General features: G+C 41.5%; 2 protein-coding genes across 8 annotated transcripts in view; both read left to right on the plus strand.

The window, feature by feature from the left end:
- Window positions 1–1,794: 1,794 nt before the first annotated feature.
- On the plus strand, window positions 1,795–6,485 carry Ndufb8 (NADH:ubiquinone oxidoreductase subunit B8). The gene is made up of 5 exons (XM_021731903.2): window positions 1,795–1,929; window positions 2,160–2,286; window positions 3,543–3,642; window positions 4,058–4,213; window positions 6,296–6,485. Exons 1-5 carry the CDS (start codon window positions 1,845–1,847, stop codon window positions 6,386–6,388), a joined length of 561 nt encoding a protein of 186 aa, XP_021587578.1. The 5' UTR covers window positions 1,795–1,844; the 3' UTR covers window positions 6,389–6,485.
- Window positions 6,486–9,649: 3,164 nt separating this feature from the next.
- Sec31b (SEC31 homolog B, COPII component) overlaps window positions 9,650–16,429 on the plus strand; it is a 32,520-nt gene continuing 25,740 nt past the window's right edge. For 6 of the 7 annotated variants that reach the window (XM_013362097.4, XM_078026324.1, XM_078026277.1 and 3 more), the window contains exons 1-3: window positions 9,650–9,759; window positions 12,111–12,234; window positions 12,547–12,670. In XM_013362097.4, the coding sequence (XP_013217551.2) occupies window positions 12,156–12,234; window positions 12,547–12,670 (203 nt within the window). In that variant the 5' untranslated portion in view covers window positions 9,650–9,759; window positions 12,111–12,155. Of the gene's footprint in view, window positions 9,760–12,110; window positions 12,235–12,546; window positions 12,671–16,429 lie in introns of those variants that run through there. The other variant, XM_078026240.1, reaches the window with a different exon arrangement.

A 16,429-nucleotide genomic window follows, 5' to 3' on the forward strand; every position in this document is an offset into this window, starting at 1 on the left:
GATGTAGCGTAGTGGTTGGGTGCTCCTGAGTTCAATCCCCAGTACCTCCCCCCCACAAAAAAAAGGAAAAAGAGGGGGGCTGGGGATGTGGCTCAGTGATAAAGTGCCCCTGGGTCCAATCCCCAGTACCAAGAGAAAGAAAGAGAACAAAAAAAAGAAAAAAGATAATCCACAGAATGGGAGAAAATATATTTATAAATCACATACATGATGAGGGCTGGGGTGTGACTCAGTGGTAAATCACCCCTCTGGGTTCAATTCCCAGTACCCCCAACCCCTGCAAAAAAAAAAAAAAGATAGAAAGAGAGAGAGATGGGGAAACAATCTGGGAGTTTTTCAAAAGATTAAATATAAAGTCACCCTAGGACCCAGCAATTTTCCTAGGTATATATTCAGAATTGAAAGCATATGTCCGCACATGCATGTGCTGTACAAAAAAATTGTACAAAGATGTCCCTAGCAGCACTGTTCATAATAGCCAAAAATTGGGAACAACCCAAATGATGTGTTAACTGATAAGTGTATAAATAAAATGTTGTAGATCCATATAACAGTATATCAGTCATCCATAAAAAGGAATGGAAGTACTGAAATGTACTATAATATGGACAAACTTTGAAAACATTTTGCTAAGTGAAAGAAGACAGAAATAAAAAACCATATATCACATGATTACATTTATATAAAATATCCAGTTAGACAAATCCACAGAGACAGAAAGTAGATTGGTGATTGCAAGTGAGTAGAAAAGGGGTAATGTGCTAATAACAGTTGTGAGGTTTCTTTTTGGGGTGATGAAAATAGTTTGTTTAGAATTAGTAGTGATAGTTGTAGAACTTTGTAAGTATACTAAAAATCACTTTATTGTACACTTAGGGAATTGTATGATATGTAAATAATATCTTAATAAAAATAAGTAGATCAACTCTGTTTCTCAATCCAAATGAAATCAGGTCTTGCTAATGGATGAAAACAGATGTTATCCAATTCTGATGTTGCTTAACTAGTGCTGCTCATTTACAGGAGGACAAGTTGCTATACTGTAGTCCTTACCAATAAGTATATACTGAAAAGTACATATCTGTTATTATTGCTTTATATATATTTGAGAGTGACTACAATAGTGAATTCTGCTCCAAAACAGTGATCACCTTAAAAGCTGCTGGAAATAGAGGCATATTTTTAAGATGTAAATTATTCAAATACCACATGTGTAAATAAGATGAAAACATAGTCATATGCAAACACGTCTCCCAATCTTATTGAGTTAAGAGCTTGTAAATTGTGGTCCAGTTTGAAATCTATTTATTCGGGTCCTAACAAATTGGAGGCTTTGCACCATCTCCAGAGAGCTGACTCTGGTGACTGGTTTAGTTTTACATTTGTTGGACTGGAGGGTGACTGGGACATTCAGGTGTAAACACGGATTGAAACTGAGGATCCAATAAAACGCTGATTTGTTAATTGAATAAAGCATCTAAAGGAAGTCCATCGACCAATTAGAACAAAACAAGAGCAAACAAAACTAAGAGCTGAATTTGAAGAATGGTCACTTTGGGTATGAAAAGAAAAAGTACCAGTGAAGGAGAGGAAAAAGGCAAGCAGACTGAGAAGAGAAAGGTTCATTTTACGAAGTGACCTGCCTGTTTCTTCCTCGTTACCCTTGCTGACCTCTATACAACCTCTCACCTTCCTGCAGGACTCCCAGTTCCAAGTTTAAGCTCCGCCCCATTCAGCCCAGAAGATTTGCCTTCACGCCAGGATTCCCGAGTCGCCTTTGGCCGGACTCTGCCGCCGTGACTGGCCTTTGCGCATGCGCGGGGAGAAGTGCGCGGAAGGTGAAGATGGCGGTGGCCGGAGCTGGGGCCCTGGGAGTTCGATGGCTGAGAAGGGCTGTCGGGAACGTGGTGCCGCTAGGGGCACGAACAGGTCCGCGAGAACTGGCGAGGCCTCAGTGTGGGAAGGGGATGCCAGAAGATTGGTGTGAGGGAAGGGAGGTAGTGGATATCGCGAGGCGTCTGTGCCCTAGCAGGGTTGGAGGTGATGGAGGGTCGCGCTGATCCCGTGAAGTCCCAGCCAGGCTTCGGCCTCTGCAGCTTTGAGCCTTCCGGGCTGCTGGCGAATGGGGTTGGTCTGACCTGTGCTCTTCTGTGCTTCAGCCTCCCACATTACCAAGGACATGCTTCCGGGGCCCTATCCTAAGACCCCAGAAGAACGGGCAGCCGCCGCCAAGAAGTACAATATGCGTGTGGAAGACTACGAGCCTTACCCGGATGATGGCATGGGGTGAGGTAGAGAGGGTCAGCTGGTACCTGGGTAATAGTGGGAGAAGACATGATGGGTGGTTCTACTCTGACCCTTTCTCCCGAACCCTCTAGTGTCATTGGTGTGGGTGCTTTTCTTCGTGGTGAGAGTGGGTGGGTGAGCAGCTGCAGCCTAGAGGACCTCAATTTTCTCCTTGGCTCCGGCTGTTTCCTCAAATGAGGAAGCTGAGATTTTAATGGCTCCCTGGAGGACTCCCGAATAGCAGGAACCTTCCTTGGCTCCTTCCACAGCCCTGGGTTTCATTTAGATTGAGCATCTGCTGGGCTCAGGTGCTGTCATCCAGGCACGTAACCAGACAGGAGCTAGGAGCTGCCTCACCTCTGTTGGCCCCCAAATTTGCTGGACTCCTGTCTTGAGAACCTTATTTGTAGATGGAGTACTCTATATTTGTGTGTACGTCTCTCTTTAGGGCTGTGGAAATGGCCAACCTCATTTCTCCAGTTGATGTTACCTCTGCATACCCCTATTTCCACATACCATCCTTGTGGTTAATTACCTTTAGTGATTACCCTCATCTTCACTTTCTTCCTAGTGTCATTCTTTCAATCTTGATTTCAGCATCTCCTATCCTTATTTTTCAGTTATTATCTGTGACACATGTCTAGTTTTCATCATTTCCCATGTTTTAATTGTATTTTAGACAGGAACAGCCTTGGTAGCAATCTTTATAAGGTGAACCTGTGTTTGTTGGGGCGGGGGGGGGGGGGGACCCAGCTAAGCAAGATGTCCTTTGAGGTGTTTGAGGCATGGAGAGGTATACTAACTTGTGGTTGAGAAACAGGACCTATGAAAAGAATGCTTTTCCAATCTTTTTAAATTTTTTCCAGTTGGCTGGGTGACTCTGGGTTCGGAACATAAAATTTAATTTCATTTTTTTAATCTGGTAAGGGAATCATATAATCAATAAAATTGGTAGCTAAGTTCCCTTTTAGCTGTAACATTATAGAATTGTGTGACCTTTCTTTTTGAAAGAATTTAAGGAAAGTTTATATGTTATAATGTTTAGAGTTTGATGTGACCATCTAATTACAGTCTATAGTCTTATTTGGTTGGTTCTTTGCTTGTGACTAAAACTTGAAATCTTGATTTGGGAGGCAGTTCATCTTTCCTTAGGTGAAGAAGTCATATCTGTCACTTGGTTTTTCATCTCAAAGATGGGAGACTGAATTGTCTGAGACTGCTCATAACCCCTTCCATAATTTCTTGCTGTCTCTTAGGTATGGTGACTACCCGAAGCTCCCTGATCGCTCACAGCATGAGAGGGATCCATGGTATGAATGGGACCACACAGACCTAAGGTTGAACTGGGGTGAACCGGTGAGAAAATTTTCTCATAGCCCATTTAACTTTATTCTCCTCCCTGTATCTTCTTGGAGATTCTCCCTTTAGCTCAAGTGGCACTTCTCTGTCCAGTTAATACTAAGCTTTTCTGCTCTAAGAAATAAGGTCCAGTGATCTGAGACCTGAGGTTCCACATGTGTCAGGCACATGGAGCAGGACTTCTGGAAACAATTAAAGCTCTGTACTGTGAAAGTTGTACATGATTGAGCTGTCTCTGGTGAGCAGAACCTAGACTGGGGCCAGCATCTTCTTTTGTGGGCCTTTGTGTCTCAGAATATTGTCCATGGCAGTAGAATGCTTCTGTCAAGCTTTGTATGAGGCTGTGTTCACTCTGGACTGCCTGCCTTTGCAGGAAGAGTAGTTTATGATGGTTATTGCCTTTCTGCCTTAGATACACTGGGACCTAGACATGTATATCAGGAACCGTGTGGATACATCCCCCACACCTGTTTCTTGGAATACCATGTGTAAGCACCTTTTCGGCTTCGTGGCCTTCATGATTTTCATGTTCTGGGTGGGGGAAAAATATCCCACCTACCAGCCTGTGGTGAGTATTCCCCCTCCCCTTCCCGTGGTATTTGAGAAGTGCTTCCCTTGGCATACCTGCTTAGCCCCCTTTTCTGAGGGAGTGAAGTCTGGAGTAGGGAACCAGCCATTACCAAGCTTAGCTTCCTGGAGTCTTAAGAGACAGGAAGATAGGTCCTTACCCATTGGTCTGGCACCAGAACATTGCTCTACCCAAACTTCTCAGTCCAGTCCAAGTTAGAAGACTCATGTTAGGAATAGGGAAGAATGATAATGTTGAAGTCAGCTACTTTTCAGAGTTGCTACTTGAGGATTAAACCAATTATATTTTGGTGAGTGATCTTTTAAGGTAGAGTCAAGGAATCTAGAACTGAAATCTTATGCTTTGTTAGACATGTGAAAGGAACTTCCTTTACAGTATTGAAAGCAAATAAGTGTCCACTGTAAGCATATACAGTTATATTTTGGTCAGTGTAAAGGACATAGAAAATCAACTTTCTAGTTTTAAGGAAGTTTAAGAAAATTTAGTTAAATGACTTGAGCAACTTTGAAGAGATGTGAGAGTTTGGCATTGTGTACATATTTATGTGTATAGTGAATGTGTGCAAAATGGAATGACCTGCTCTGAGAATGTATGGTTAACTTTATTTTTTATCCTAATCAGTTTTACATGACAGCAGAATGCTCTTTGATTCATTATACACAAATGGGGCACAAGTTTTCACTTCTCTGGTTGTACACAAAGTAGAGTCACATATGGTTAACTTTAAATGCCAAAGCAGGGGCAAGGATGGGGGGACTTGGGTGGTGGGAGAAGTTGGAGAAAACATTTGGGGCAAGAGAAGACAAAGAGGGAGAAGGAGTGTGAGAGAGCCAAAGTAGAATAGGTATGGGTATATAAAATAGTTCCTAGATAATTAGCTGCATTGATTTCCTAGAGAGCTACTAAAACTTCAGATTTCTGGGTCCCACTTCTTAGAGATCCTAATTCAGTAGCTCCACAGTAGGGTTCTAGGATCAATATTTTCAACAATCTCCAGGTAATTCTGATGAAAATCTAGACTTGGAAATCTCTGGGTTGTTGTGAGGTGAGATGATTGGTTAGGTTGGCAGTTTTTATTGTGTGGCTAAAGGATCCGGACTTCATGAAGTAGGGATGTATTAATCCATTAAATATTTGGGCAGCCCCTACTAGGTATGACCATGCTGGGGATTGGGGTTGCAGTAATGACTTGGTCTGCCTTGAGTAGCAGGGAGCCATTTTTGGTTTTTGAATAGAAAAGTGCATGATGAAGGCTGGATTCTTAGGAAGATTAATCTGGGAATAGTCTCTAGCATGGATTGGAAGGAGAGGGACTGAAGGCAGGAGGCTGTTTTGTTTGCAGTTGGCTGCCCAGTGCTACCTCTGCAGAAATAATCAATGTCCTGAAGGTAGCTGCTGTATCTGTGCGCACTGACACGGAGCCTTTCTGCCAAGCCCCAGGGGCTCCTTGCTGGAGAGTGCACATAGGGCTGGGGTGAGCACTAACTTCACTTCAGGAGAGCAAGAAACAGTGTGGCTCTTCCATTTTTCAGTTCTGTAAGCACATCACCCTTTTCTCCTCCCCTTGAGCTGTGTTCTCTGACAGCTGTTTGTTGGTAAAGCCAGCAGCCCCTAAAGCACGTCCCAGCCATGTCTCCTCTGTGCTTTCCCCCACTGCTGATTCTGCACGCCTCATTTGCTAGGCCACTTTAGTGGTGGAACCATTAGAGGCTGAGTGACTTAAAGGAGATTGAGTCTGTCTCGACCCCGAGAGAGAGTGGGATGGATGGATGCATTGTCTCATTTAGAAAGCTTTGACTCTCTTTCTCTCTCCCTCCCTTCCCCATCCTGCTCCCTTTCTTCCCCTCTTTCACAGTGTAGGCATCACTTCTCTTAAAATTTAGGCTTTCTCTCTGCCTTGGGCTGAGTAGGGAAGAGGAGTGCTGCTCTCCTACCATTCCCAGTCCAGCTGGGTCTGAACAGAGGCTAATGTGTATCCATTTACCATGCATATTTGTTAACTCGGAGTAAGGATAGCTAGGTATGTATGTATATTGTTGCTTACCTGTGTTTTTTCCTTAGGGGCCGAAGCAGTATCCTTATAATAATCTGTACCTGGAACGAGGAGGTGATCCCACCAAAGAACCTGAGCCAGTGGTTCACTATGAGATCTGAACAGGCACCATGGGCTTTTGTGCTCTCTAACCAGAACTCCCTCATTTCTAGAGATTTAACCTTAATGAAATCCCTAATAAAACTCAGTACTGTGGTATCTGTGCCTCATTTCCCCTGGAATAGTCATTGCAGTGAATAACTTCATCCTTTTCTTTTTTTCTTTTTTTTTTTTTCCCCCTGCTTACTCTCTGTTTTTCCTGCTCTGGAATTGGAAGGCTGGGAGTATAGAATGGGGCAGCTAAACATAAGAAGATGTTTATTTGTTAATTCCATTGGAACTGTGCAGGTGGGCAAGAATTTTAATTGCTCCTTTCCCATTTATAGGGTCAAAGAAGAAGAAGTGTGTGTTCCTGACTTTGCAAGTTCTACCAAGATTTATTTTTCATGAAAAATCTTAATAATAGTGGTTAGTTTTTTTTTTTTAAAAAAAGTTGTTTTCTAACATGTTTCAAGTACATTATAGAGTAGATACATATTTGTGATCATCTCTGATCTTAATTTGTTAAAAGAATATGCTTTCTTTGTTTCAAAGCAACTTCTAAAACAGTTGCTTAAGAAGTTGACCTTACTTAAATTTATGAATTAGAGGACAATTGAGTGAATTACTATCAAACCTTTTTATAGCTTTCATTACCCTAATGATTAATACAGATTCCTGTAATAGTCTTAGAAAGAGGAAAAGTGTGTTTTTAAGAGTCTTAACACATCTGTTTTTAAGTGAACCACCCATCTTCTGTGAGTCTCTTTGGGTCCATTTTTAAAAATTATACTGCTGAAAACTGACCTATAAAAAAGCATGTGTTTAGCAGGGCACACTTGGGAGACTGAAGCAGGAAGATCGAAATTTCAGACAGCTTCAGCAATTTAGTGAGTCCCTAAACACTTGGTGAGATCCTGTTTCAAAAAATAAAAAGGGCTGGGGATGTAACTCAGTGGTTAAGCACCCCTGGGTTCAATCCCCAGTACCAAAAAAGAAACAAAACAAAACAAAAACATAAGTTCAAAGTAAGCCATGGAAGTAAGCCTATTCAAGTTAATACAGGGTCTTTTAGTGGTTGTCCATGCAGTGAAAGAGACCTTTGTAAGATTAAAGTGGATGGTTCTTCTGAAATGCCACTCTTTGAAGGTCCCCACTGACTTTTTTATTTTCATTCTCTGTTCTCTATAGCATTTAGTAATAATTTATTTAGCAAATATCTGTGTGTCAGATATGTATCAGAACACTGATAGGCCTCGGGGACATAAAATGGAACAATGGCCTTCCAGTAGTTACCTAGATGAGAAGTGTGGGAGACCAACCTTGCACGTGACTGAGTTAACTCCCCTGCTGGGCGATGTGGCTTCAGGCACCCATCGCTCGCTCTTTTCTAGGGTTCCAGTGACTGTCTTTTTTGTGCCTGGGCATGTCTTCCTATAGCCCCTTGGGTGGAGCTATGCTCACCTGTTCCTTTGTTATATTACCCCTTATCCTGTTTAGGATAGAATGTTCCATGGAAGTGCCTTGTGTATGTCCCCTTACTGTGCCCTTGGGTGTGGCCTACCTAGATGTCAACCTGCTGACAGTGGATATCATGAAGATAGACTCAGCCCCTTGAAACCTGACCCTTTGCCTCTTTTGAATAGCTTCTCAATAAAAGGGGATAGTGCATTCTCTCTCTCTCTCCCCCCCCCCCACCTCTCTTCCTGCAGACCCTTAAGGTCAGAGGAGCTGTCATAGTGACCCCAAAGAAAAAGGTATTTGTGTCTCTTGTGTGGTTATTTGTGCAGCCCAGTTAGCCCAGTTTACCTGGAGTGATCCCTGAGCCTTTTAGTCATGAGAACAGAAACCCGGCAGAGAAGACTGACAGTTATAATACGAAGCGAAAAAGAATTAGGGATGTAAGTTGAGAAAGGTGCACTTTTTTGTTTAATCAATTCTTTTGAAAATAACCTTATGTCTGGTTCAAATTTCTTTTGCAGAACTCCCATCAGTGACACTTCCCCCTTTTTCCCAAATTCTGGGTATTGCCTGAGGTTCGATTTTAAGCCTGGTTTACTTTTTCCCTAGGTCTCATCCGCTGTTGTGCTTAAAAAATTCAAGAAATATTTGAGTGCTTAGGTAGAAAGAATGGTCTAAGTACAGATAATGCCACAAATTGTCTCTTGTCTGACACCCAAACTCCCAAGTCCACATGAAAAGGAACTCCAGAGTTGTGTTGCAGAGTTGGTTCTCATCATCAGATAACCATTACCCCAACTTGGTAGATAATTAGGCAGAATACAACAGGCTTCATGCATTAAATAGTATTTTTGAAATCAAATTAGTTCCAAGAACTTCAGCTACCTACAGAATATTTTTTTAAAAAATTGAAAATGCCACAGTTCCCACAACAAAATAAAATAAAAATCTCTTTACACACCCTCTTGGAATTCTCTGTTAAAAGAATATGCTTTCTATTTCTAGTCTCCCCTGCTCTAGAGCCACAATAGCTTGAACTCCTTACCTTAATCAGTCAGAAGAGTCTTGAAGCTCTTCACAATCACTGCTCTATTCAGGTTTTCAACACCTGGTTCCTGGATTGTTCTATTGGTCTCTTGAGTTCCTTCCTTCACCTCTTCTCTAAGGGGTTCCATATTTCTAGCCACTGCATCCAAATTCATAATTTTCACTAACTCCTTGTTATCAGCAGAACTGTATTTGTAAATCACAGTCTGTATCTGGACCTTCTTCTCCTGCCCCAATCTCTGTTTCATTCACATATGGGAAATGCCAGGGCACCTATAAGCTGGCTTGGCCCCTTCATCCTAGTTGAAATATCACCTGTTCTGCAAGTTGGAGAGGTAACAGCCCCGGTCTGCTGTAGTCTTGCCCTCCACATACCTGTAGCCTTTAATTCAACCAGCAGTTTGTGGGTGCCAGTTATTACTGGACTGGACTGCATCATTGGCTGTCATTTACTTCGAGGCTGGATAGCTTTTTACCTTTTCAATTAAGTGGATGCACTGATAGCCCCTGGAGCTAGGGACTAGGGACGGGTTTTCTCCCGCTTTGATGACTAGATAATGAATCAAATTAGTATTTTCACACTTCAGAGACTGTCCTGGGAGACTGGTTCCATTTGAATGGAACTTACTGGTCTGGGATTTGAACCCGTGCACCACACCTGTGATCACAGGCAGGTGAGGCTACATTAAAGCTACGGTTCTATTTGATACATTTTCTGGGTCTGTTCACCTCACGCTCAGCGAAGCGTCTGGGTAGCAGTTCCATACCGGACCAGGCTACTTTTGACCCTCTGCAGCCGCCGTCCACAGAGCCAGCTGAGCCCCAAAGGCCTTAGCGAGCACAGGCTCTGGCGACGGCTGACCCCTGACCTGGGCTCTCCGCGCAGGTGGGTTTTCTCCGCGGAAACCCAGAGACCTTGCCAGGGGCGCTATTCGTTCTCTGGAGAGCTTCTCGGGGAGCTTGCTAGCTGCTGAGACTTCAGCATGCACCAGCCCCGCCGGCTGGTCGAGTTCGCCCTCGGGACTCCGGCCAGGGCTCCTCTCAGAGACCCTTTTAAAGCGATCATCAGATTGCACCCGGGCCCACTCTTCCAGCTGCGCTGGGGATGCCCAGCGGAGTCTCTGAAGCGCTTCCACGGCGCCTTTCCATCCAACTTGGGCCCAGACCTGGGGTGGTCAGGAACCCGCACCTGTTCTCTGCGTCCTGGCGGGAAGGCCTGTCACGACTGACCTTGGTGCGCCGCGTGTGGCCGACGGCAGGAGAGTAGCTGTGCTGACTCTCCTCCTTAGGGACTGGACTGCCAAGGGTAGCTGGCGCTCTCCTTCGCTGCAGATTGACTGGTCATAGCGCCCCGACCCATCTCACCCCACTAGGGCCAGTCTAACCTCCGTGGAGGCCTCTTTTTGCGAACAGGTGCCTCTGAACCAAGCAGATTAAAAGCCTGTTTTCCCAGTTTCTAGACTGCCAGCGATTTAAACCCTTTATGGAGTTTAGATTACTAAAGGGCTGACTGGCGATCTTGGCCTAGCCAAGCTGTCTCTGTAAAATGGAAATAACGATAGTATTTATTTAATGGAGCCACTGGGAGAAATAAATGAGATATTCATGTCAAATGCACAGTTGCCAATTGCAGCTCCTTCTTTTGGTATTAGGGGATCATTCCCCCCAAATGTGACAATGGCTGTGACCAGCAGGTGGCACCGTGACTGAACAATGTAATCAGAGGATGCTTGATAGAGCCTCAGGTGTTTAGAGGTCTCTTGGAAATCTCAGTTTGATTGGCAGCCTTAAACTTTCTTCAAGGTGGAAAGTACATTAAAGATTAAGTAATATTACCTTCTGTTTTTGTAGGTCAGCAGATCACAGTCCTAGGTTTCCTTCCTCAAGTTCAGTGTCTTTATTTTTATTTTTTTAGTTGTTGATAGACCTTTGTTTTATTTATTTATATGTGGTGCTGAGAATCGAATCCAGTGCCTCACACATGCCAGGCAAGTGTGCTACCACTGAGCTGCAACCCTGTGCCCAGTGTCTTTATTTTTTAAAAAAACATTCTGCCCCCTTGCTGTCGTGTTGGGATGGGATTTTGAATATGCATTCGAATTAGATTGAAAGCCATACAGTTAATATGGATATCTGCATTCACTGAACAAATATTTATCAAGCACTATATGCGAGTCATTGATGCAGGTACTAGTTTTAACATGGTGAAACAAAGTAGAAACAGTGCTAGCTTTTATAAAGTTTATATATTTGTAAAAAGAATAGCAATGCAAAAATAAATAATTACAAATTTCTATAAAGAAAAAAAATTGAGGCTGATTTTGATTAGGTGGGTCACCTCTCTGAAGAGGTTAGACTGAGTCCAGAAAGATATGATAAAAGAGTTAGTCATACAGAGGGTGAAGGGAAGAGCATTATAGTATAGGGAACAGCATTTGCAAAGTCTCTCATGTAGGAAAAACTCAGGAAATAATAAAAGGCTACTTTGGCTTTAATATAATATGTAAGAAGAAAAGTAAGAGATGAAGTGGTAGACTGGAGCTTGAATTTTAGACTCTGAGTGTGATAGAGCATTGAAAGATTTTATGCATGGACCTCCAGAATCCTAATTTTTGTTTTAGAAGTTTATTCCTGCTGTGATATAGAGAATGAATTGGATGATGGATGTAGCAAGGAGATAACCAGCTGGAGATTATTGCAGTAATCTGGCTGAGAGATGATGGTGGGGGAAGATATAGAATAGAGAATCCCATTTTATAAGACTAACTTAAGTATCTTTGCTATGTCTAAGGAGAAATATTTGATTAGTAATTGTATATAAGAACTTGGCACTAAGAGGAGAGATTTGTGTTGATGATATTAATTTGGGAGTCAAACACATATGATGATATTTGAAACCAAAGAAATGAACAGAATCACTGAGAAATTATGTGGTTTGATAATTTCTGGTTGCCCAAGGCCCAATGGTTTGATTAGCAGAATATCACCACTGGGCCTTGGGCAACCAGTGTGGTTAAATGTCTGTTGGGCTTTAAGGAATTAGATTTCAATAAAAGAGCTGTCCTTAGTATAAGGGGATCATTCCCCCAAATGTGACAATGGCTGTGACTCAAGAGCCCTCTTGTATTTGTCAATCTGTGTTGCCCTGAAACAAAATCTTGGTGAAGAGAAACAAAATCAAATGTCTACTGATGCTCCCTGGATCTGGACCTTAAACTTGCTGGTTTCTATTTTCAGTGGGCCAAGAGGCATGTGGGTTTTCTGCCACCTACAGGACAGATAATGAAGCTGAAGGAACTTGAGCGGCCAGCTGTCCAAGTGTGGAGCCCAGCCAGTTTGTATCCTGTGTATCTGGCCACAGGTATGGTGATATTGTGGAGCCACTGAAAGTACAAACATTGAGGAAAAATTTAGCACCTATAATTCATTATTGAGTATTAGAGAAAGTTTAGGATCATAGAAAGGTGGGGATGACTCACTGCATAAGCAAGGGGATAGAGATTTTGGGGGTACCTGGTATTAGTCTTGGACTATTATTCAAGGATAGGCCCCTTATGCTTTCTTTGGAGCCCTCTCCTATCTTTCCTTTCCACTCCCTAACCCATTTATACTTTAAATCCATGTGTGTATTGTTGCTCATATGCTGCCTCTTTTTGACTTTTCTTGTACCTAGGAACTTCTGCCCAACAGCTAGATGCCTCCTTTAGCACAAATGGCACATTGGAAATCTTTGAGGTTGATTTCAGGGATCCTTCTATGGACTTGAAACAAAAAGGAGTCCTTTCTGCCTTGAGCAGGTACTCTGTTTGGACTATTGATGGATATACGGGGCAAACCCTCATGATGATACTCATGAAAAACTCCTGGGAGTAGTGTGTACATCTCAGGGATCATGAGGAGTCAAGTGAGGGGAGAAGGAGTTTTGCCAAGCAGGAGAGAAGTTAATTCTGGGCTTATTTTGCAATAAGATTTTAAAAAACAACCAGCTTCATCTTTCTGGTCAGCAACAGCAGCAGCAGCAACAACAACAGACAGCACATATTACAGAGACATCTCACCAGAGCCTGGACCACATGGACCTCATCTCTCTTTGAACCTAGAGATGTTGGTTCTTTCCTCTCTTGTCTCTTGTGAAGCTCACAATGTTATAAAATATCATCCTTTTCTGCCAACAGGGAAGAGAATGAATGATCCTTCTCATTGCTGTTTGGCATTGATTAGGTACTCCTGGATTTCATGGCTCTGGAAGACAAGGTACTCATGGATTTCATGGGTGATATTGTGAAACGGCAATTAGGAGAGGGTCATTCATTCTCTTCCTAGTTTGCAGGTTAGGCTAGAGGAGGCCTTGTAGGCCTTGATAAGTTAGGTATTATTGTTCATTGAGCACATATGCGTGTGCCAGACACTGCTAGGAGCTTTATATTTTATTCATTACCCAAAATAACTCAAGTGTTAATTACCATTATTTCCATTTTACATGGGCAGGAACTGAAACTCTGAGAAGCTAGGATTTAAGTCTAGGCATTGAGTCCAATGCCTACCTTCTTTCCATTATTCCGCTGCCTTTTAAAAAAATGTTTCCTTTTCTCTCTCCTTTCCGCTGCATGCTCAAACCTCCTTTTTTTTTTAAGAGAGAGAGAGAAAAAAAACTTTTTTTAAAATTTATTTTTTAGTTTTTGGCAGATATAACATCATCTTTGTTTATATGTGGTGCTGAGGATGGAACCCGGGCCACACGCATGCCAGGCGAGTGTGCTAACGCTTGAGCCACATCCCAAGCCCTCCGCTGCCTTTTTAAAAAGTATTTATTTTTTAGTTGTCGTTGGGCACAATACCTTTATTTTATTTATTTTTATGTGGTTCTGAGGATTGAACCCAGGGCCTCGCACGTGCTAGATGAACATTTTACTGCTGAGCCACAACCACAGCCCTATTCCACTGCCTTTTTAAAGGTTTTGTAAAGCTGGGACTTAACAGTCTGAATCAATGATCTGTAAGTTTTTATCCCATCAGAAAATGTGAATATTCATTGTACTCAAGTTATATATTCAATATAAATAATGTATGTTTTACTGTACGATTAATAAAGTGTATTTTCTATCATTTTATAGGTTGAATGTATAAATCTTCTTAGAGCCTAGTGAGTAATCTTGCTCACCCTACTTTGGTGATTATTTTTCTAAGCAGAGTATGGTAGCACATGCCTGTAATCTCAGTGACTTGGGAGACTAAGGCAGGAAGATTGCAGTTCAAGCCCAACCTCAGCAACTTACCATGGCCCTAAGCAACTTAGTGAGACCCTCTCTCAAAATAAAAAAATAAAAAGGGCTGGGAATTGGCTCAGTGGTTAAAATGCCTCTGGGCTCAATTTCCAGTACCAAAATAAATAAATTAAAAGGACTCGGGATATAGCTTAGTGATAGAGTGACCCTGGGTTCAATCCCAAGTACCAAAAAAAAAAAAAAGAAAAAAAAATTTTTTTTTCCTAGAAGGCAATCTTATATCTGATGGTTGGTGAACCCCTGTGCATTTCTTAGTCTCTCTCAGAGATTAAATATTTAGGCAGAAACACTCTCTTCTTTCTTTTCACAGTTTAACCTAATAACAGAAAGTCTGAGAATCTGCTAAGACCTGAATTCAGGTCTTACATTCAATCTCTTTTCCCTTTCTTTTTTTATGGTAGTCTCCTTTTACTTTTTTTTTTTTAAAAAAGCTTCTTCCTGTGACTCTTCATTATTAACTAGACATACATTTTTCAAAATCTTCCCCTTTCCTCTGCTTTTCCTTTTCACCAAATATATGCCTCAGCCAAATTTGGGTTATGAAGATTTCCTTATTCTCAATCCATGAAGTAGCTAAGAAATATTATTTATCAAAAATATCTGACTGAAAGAAATGTTATGAACGACTGTGTGGGTATTGAAAAAGGGCAGCCTGAAGCATGCATAGATGAAGAGAATGAATGGATAAGTGCTTCTGGATGCAAGCAGAATCGATGCAGATTAGCATGTGCACTGAAGCAAGTGATGTTTGGCTTGTTAGATGAAGTTCACTCAAGAAGAAATGTTTCTGGGCAAATTATAGTTTTATGTCATTGACTGCAGATATAGTGGCTTTGGCTAAATGAAGTCAGAGTCCAGTGTGTGATCTGCTATACTATGCTCTGTCTACACTGAGGTTCTAGGTCTCTGAGTAGCCTCTGTAGGATATATCCTCTAAATAACATGGAGAGAGTAGGTGATCTGTTTTCTATTGTTCTACCTTTATCTTAATTCTAGGTAGCCAGAATGCTGTGATATCTTTTTGGATGCTTATGTAAGAGATAGTACTCAGAAGGAAAAAAATCATTTTGTGTACTTCTCAGTTTTTCTGTTCTCAAGACTTGCATTTTTGCTAGAGGCATCAAGTTCATAGAGTGGAGAGAACATGGGCTTTGTTATTGGATAGACCTAGGTTCAAATCCTGGCTCTGCTACTTACTGTCCTTTTGGACACAGTATTCAACTTTTCTGGCTCTGCTATAAACATTTCTTCACTAGCAATTAGAGAAATGCAATAAAACTATGTCGAGGTTCAGAATACAAAGTAGATACTAGGTGGCCTTGTCATTGTAGGTATTCAGGAAAGTAGTTTGTCTCTCCAATAGCTGTTGCTCCATTCCATTGCCTTCATTCTCCAGCTTGGAACACTGCCTCCACCATTCTGATGTTTAAGGAAACTTGAATTTCCCCAATGATTTTAGCCTGGATGTGAACAAACTCTTTTTTACTTTAGTTTGCTTGCATGAGGTTGGGATTTTTCAAAAGAAACCTTACTAAGCAAATGAAAGAAAAATCCAAAGTGAAGTTGTGCATAAATCATGGAAACAAGAACTTTTACACTGCAGATATTTCTTCCTTTTTTTTTAAAAAAAAATCTTATTTGTTCTTTTTAGTTATACATGACAGTAGAATGAATTTTTACATATTATACATACATGGAGTATAATTTTTCATTTTTTCGGTTGTACGTGATGTGGAGTTACACTGATTGTGTATTCATTTATGAACATAGGAAAGTAATGTTTGATTCATTCTACTGTCTTTCCTATTCCCACCTCCTTCCCTTCTTTTCATTCCCATTTGTCTAATCCAAAGTACATATATTCTTCCCTTCCTCCTCCCTTATTGTGTGTTAGCCATTCACATATCATAGACAACATTCAGCCTTTGGGTTTTTTGAGGGATTAGTTTATTTCACTTAGCATGATAATCTCCAGTTCTATTCATTTACCAACAAATGCCATAATTTCATTCCTTTTTATGACTGAGTAATATTCCGTTGCATATATATACCATGTTTTCTTTACCCATTCATCAGTTGAAGGGCACCCAGGTGGATTCAATAGCTTAGTTATAATAAATTGAGCTGCTATAAACATTGATGTGGCTGTGTCACTATAGTATGCTGATTTTAAGTTCTTTGTGTATAGACCGAGGAGTGGGACAACTGGGTCAAATGGTGGTTCCATTCCAAGTATTCTAAGGAATCTCCATACTGCTTTCCAGAGTGGTT

This window comes from Ictidomys tridecemlineatus, chromosome 1, assembly GCF_052094955.1.
Source record: "Ictidomys tridecemlineatus isolate mIctTri1 chromosome 1, mIctTri1.hap1, whole genome shotgun sequence".
NCBI classification, from domain to species: domain Eukaryota; kingdom Metazoa; phylum Chordata; class Mammalia; order Rodentia; family Sciuridae; genus Ictidomys; species Ictidomys tridecemlineatus.

Coding starts and splice junctions, on each gene's coding strand:
- Ndufb8 (XM_021731903.2), top strand. CDS start 1,845: ATGGCGGTGGCCGGAGCTGGGGCCCTGGGAGTTCGATGGCTGAGAAGG. Junction 3,643..4,057: donor GGTTGAACTGGGGTGAACCG/GTGAGAAAATTT, acceptor TTTCTGCCTTAG/ATACACTGGGACCTAGACAT. Junction 4,214..6,295: donor ATCCCACCTACCAGCCTGTG/GTGAGTATTCCC, acceptor TTTTTTCCTTAG/GGGCCGAAGCAGTATCCTTA.